Source organism: Columba livia, unplaced genomic scaffold (assembly GCF_036013475.1).
Source record: "Columba livia isolate bColLiv1 breed racing homer unplaced genomic scaffold, bColLiv1.pat.W.v2 Scaffold_134, whole genome shotgun sequence".
Classification (NCBI taxonomy): Eukaryota; Metazoa; Chordata; class Aves; order Columbiformes; family Columbidae; genus Columba; species Columba livia.
This window is the reverse complement of record NW_027043030.1, coordinates 730170-734955: the sequence shown is the minus strand read 5'-3', so window position 1 is coordinate 734955 and position 4786 is coordinate 730170. Positions and strand designations below refer to the sequence as shown.

The following is a 4786-nucleotide window of genomic DNA, read 5'->3' as shown; positions in this document are numbered from 1 at the left end:
AACCTAAATGATTCTGTGATCTCATTGGGATGAGAAACATGGTGAGGCAGCTCTCCCAGATGGAGTACTGATATGTATGGATGGATGGATGGATGGATGGATGGATGGAGAGATGGATTGGGACAGAGAGGAGGATCAGCCTATCAGCCTAAGGGCTGGGGCCAGCCATGGCATGATGGAAGCAAGGCCAGCCCCACTTTGTCCCCTGCTCTTGTTTCCAAGAAAGCCTTTATACCCGTTGGTGGCAGCCCTCCTGTGCCAGCCCCTCTCACCAGCACACGACTCCTGGCCAGGAGCTCTTCATGCTGCTCCTGCTACCGCAGTGACAGAGCAGCCTGCCCTGAGCTGGGGAATGCAGAAATAGGCTTCTGTGGGTCATTCATTCTCCTGTTGAAGCACAGAGCACAGGGAGCAGGCTGTGGTGCCTGGAAACCACAGCGAGACAGTCCAAGGCAGATCACTGAAGGTCCTTCATCATCGCCAGGAACACGGGGCACCCACAGATGGACACCCAAACCAACACCATGACGTAACATGGTGCCCCATGTCCTCCCCTGAGCCATGAAAAACACAAGTACGGCAGCATGGCCTTGTGGGGGAAATTTATTCAGGCTGACCACAGCTTTGGAAGAAGAGCCCAAGCTCCAAATATTGAGACTGAGAAAATCCCCTTTTGTGGGGTGTTTCAAAAAGATGGCCCCAATTTCAGAAATACAGTGATTTTAAAATGGGTCCACACCTGTATTACAGAGAAGTGACACAGGACACCAGCTGTACCAGGACCCCAGAAAGAGGTAGACAGGCCTCTGAGTCACTGCTCTGGAGAAGTGCCATGGGCGAAGAAAGCCCTTGACAAACATGGTTATCACAGATGAAATGCTCAATGCACAGGAGGTTCCTGAGATGAACTGGAAATCACTTCTGAAGAGACACAGGTAACTTATTGTTGCAGATGGAAAAATGATTGAATTGGCTTCTTCAGTGCCACTTTCAGCTCCTTGTTCCTCATGCTGTAGATGAGGGGGTTCACTGCTGGAGGCACCACCGAGTACAGAACTGACACCACCAGGTCCAGGGATGGGGAGGACATGGAGGGGGGCTTCAGGTTGGCAAAAATGGCAGTGCTGATGAACACGGAGACCACGGCCAGGTGAGGGAGGCAGGTGGAAAAGGCTTTGTGCCGTCCCTGCTCAGAGGGGATCCTCAGCACGGCCCTGAAGATCTGCACATAGGACACCACAATGAACACAAAACAACCAAATCCTAAACAGACACTGACCACAATAAGCCCAGCTTCCTTGAGGAAGTCGTCTGAGCAGGAGAGCTTGAGGATCTGTGGGATTTCACAGAAGAACTGACCCAGGGCATTGCCCTTGCACAGGGGCAGTGAAAATGTATTGGCCGTGTGCAGCAGAGCATTGAGAAACCCAGTGGCCCAGGCAGCTGCTGCCATGTGGACACAAGCTCTGCTGCCCAGGAGGGTCCCGTAGTGCAGGGGTTTGCAGATGGCAACGTAGCGGTCGTACGACATGATGGTGAGGAGACACAAATCTGCTGAAATAAAAAACAAAAACAGAAAGACCTGCACAGCACAACCTGAATAGGAAATGGCCCTTGTGTCCCACAGAGAGTTGGCCATGGATTTAGGAAGAGTGGTGGAGATGCAGCCCAAGTCGAGGAGGGCGAGGTTGAGCAGGAAGAAGTACATGGGGGTGTGGAGGTGCTGGTCCCAGGCTATGGTGGTGATGATGAGGCCGTTGCCCAGGAGGGCAGCCAGGTAGATGCCCAGGAAGAGCCAGAAGTGCAAGAGCTGCAGCTCCCGTGTGTCTGTGAACGGCAGGAGAAGGAACTGGGTGATGGAGCTGCTGTTGGACATTTGCTTTTCCTGAGCATGGGGCGCTGTCATGAGAAAAAGAAAAAGTGTAAAGCCAGGGAAGTGTTCTCTGACAAAAATCAAACCAACTCCCGTAGACCCTCCCCTGTCACACACAGACACCCTTTTGTTTTTCTAGGACAACTTTCTCCAGCACTGTGGCTGCAGCCCTGCTTGGTGCTGGAAAATGTGCAACCAAGAGCAGGGCCTCTGCCCATGGGCTCTCGATAAGTCAGCCCAGCTCTGCAGAAGTGGGGCCACAGGAACGGTGGGGACTGTCCTGGTTCTGCTAACACAGAAGGGCTGTCAGCACTTGCTTTCCCATTCATAAGGAACAGAGATGGTGAAGGCAGTTTAGGAGTTCCAGGTTTTTTTACACCTCCCCCCGTATTCACTGCAGAGTGTTGTTGGGTGTCAGAAACCCTCAGCATTTCTGCTGCACTCAGGGAGAACAGAGCGAGTCCTGCGAGACCAGAGGATGCCTGTGGGTCAGTGCAGAGTGAGGGCAGCTGCTCTGTCCCTCTGTCTTGCTCCAGCTGCCCTGGGCTGGCACCTTTCTGAGATGGGGACTGATCACACTCCCATGTTACCCTGAAAAGCCACCAGGCACTGCTGAGAGCAGAGGCATCCACCTGAGACCATGACATGTGTCAGCCTTCCCTAAGGTCTCACCACCCCACATTGAGTCCAGGACACACAGAGCTCATTTCACAAACTCAAAAGTAATTTCTCTGTCACAGCATCTCTGCACTTCTCCATGGGACTTTCAGATAACACAGGGATGCTATAGGACAGGTTTGCATCCTGGAAGGAAGCTCACAGCTTGGAAAGAAAAGTCAAGGAAACAATCAACAGTCCTGATGATGGCATTTTATTGAGGGAGACTCAGCTCATTCCCCAGCCCCACAGACTGCATTGCCCACACCCCACAGGTCAGAGCAAAGCTGGGACACGTGTGCCCATGGACACACCTGCAGGAAAGGACCCATAAGATCAGGCTGTGACTCTGCAGCTGAAACTGCCATCCCCAGAGAGCCTGACAGCAAGAACAAGATCCCAACAGCAGTGACCCAGAGCAGGGGAGCAAGAAGGAAAATGCGGTGAGGGTGGGTGTGAGAGAGGCCAGGGCAGAGGCAGCCGGGCACTCAGACAGCGTCACCCTTCCCCAGCTGTGCAGCCACCTCCCAGACACCAACACTGCCGGGCAGCTGCTCTCAGCCCCTGTGCTCTGCAGAGGAACTGGAGCTCTGGCTGCACAGGAGCTGCTTCACGCCTTGGAGCCCCCGGCCCTGAGGGCAGAGGCTTTGCTGGGTGGGACAGGAGGCCAGGGGGCTGCTCACAGGAGGGATCTGCACTGCAGGGGGTCACAGGCACTTTTCTCTGTTCTCCCTCCCATAACCATTCCGGGTTTGGTTTCCTCTCATTTCTGACCATTTCCTTGCTGCATGGAGATTCTCCCCTGGCAGGTGTTTCCCTGTCCATGTCTCTTCCCTGTCAGTGCTCACAGACCATCCCACCCTCTGTGCCCTCCCCCTGGCCCTACAGATCGTGCCTGTTCACAGGGCACTGCCTGGGGGCATCTTCCTGTCTGCAGGCTGGAAAACAGGACAGGTCAGATTAAGTGTAAGGTGTCCAGCCAAGGTGATGCTGGTTCTGCATAGGCAGAGGAGAGGCAAGGCATGTCAGGATTCTCTTGAAGACCTACTGCAGTTCATGTGTCTCAAGTGTTTGTTTAAAATTAAGAACGGCCTTAATCACCACCCATTCCCCAGAGTAGGAGACTGAAAACACAGATTCAGGGAGGTCCCTTATCTTTGTAGTACTCTTTGTCTTCTTCTCCTTGAAACCTCCTCTTGTCAATATTCTGGAATGAGCTGGAGCTGTGAGCAGCCCCGACCCACGGAGAACCCAGCAGCAGAAGGACCCTGCCCTGCCGGGGGTCACTCCTTCCCCCCACAGCTTCTCCCCTCAGTGTTGTTGGGCTCTCCCGGGCAGGCTGAGCGCTGACCCTGGCAGGCGGCAGAGTCCCTGCCCGGCACAGCCCTGGGGTGCAGGGACCCTGCTCTGCAGGACAGCCCTGGGCACCCCTGCCTGCACATTTACATTTACACCCCACAGCCATCCTGGGGAGAACGCAGCATTCACGTCTTGTCACTGACAGTGCAGAAGGCAATCCCTGCTCTGCAGCACATCCTCTCCTCTGATCAGAGAATCTCTGAGAGCTGTACTTACACCTCTCGCAGGCTCTGCAACGTGACAGCTGTCTGAGATCCTACCAAGATTTGCAGATGCAATGCCCTGTAGCCACAGGCTTTATATCTCTGAAGATTTCTCTCCAAGTGACCTCTCAGCATCCTTCCACCCCAGACTGTGTTTCCTTCTCTCTGCCCGGCTCCTGTGCCCTCGGTGCTGCAGGCAGAGCCCTCAGCCCTGCTGCGTGTGCAGAGGAGCTGCTCCTGGGCAGAGCTGTCTCTCTGCAGCGCTGCCGCTGCCATGAGCTCCCTGTGTCCCAGGAGCCCAGCCCAGCTCAGCAGCACAGGAGCAGCCCAAGGCACTTTAATGACCCCTCTGGTGGCTTTTGTGCTGAGTCCATGGACCTCAGACCCTGGTGGAAGTTGATGAAACCTCTCAAGAAGTCAAAGTCAGGTTCAAACTCCAAAGTTTATTGTAAGGTTTATGGGTCACACTGAGGGACACTACTGATAAACAATACTCAGGTTTGGTTAGAGAAGAAAACTGGAGGCAATGATGACAGGTCAGGAAAAGCAAAGTAAAGGTATCTCTGATGCTGAGTAAACCTGGATGTGTTTCATTAACCAAAGGGCCAAGATCTGACCCCCAGCCCTGGGAACGCAGATCCTGTCCCTCCCACATTGCCCAGGGCCCTTCCTGGGACAGTGTGATGTGGGGCTG

The 4786-nt window shown here is 54.2% G+C and overlaps 1 protein-coding gene across 1 annotated transcript; it reads right to left on the bottom strand.

Annotated features, from left to right (window-relative positions):
* Nucleotides 1-940: 940 nt before the first annotated feature.
* LOC135577700 (olfactory receptor 14A16-like) lies at nt 941-1876 on the bottom strand. Its single transcript, XM_065047821.1, has one exon. The coding sequence runs from the start codon at nt 1874-1876 to the stop codon at nt 941-943; it is 936 nt and encodes a 311-aa protein (XP_064903893.1).
* Between the last annotated feature and the right edge of the window lie 2910 nt (nt 1877-4786).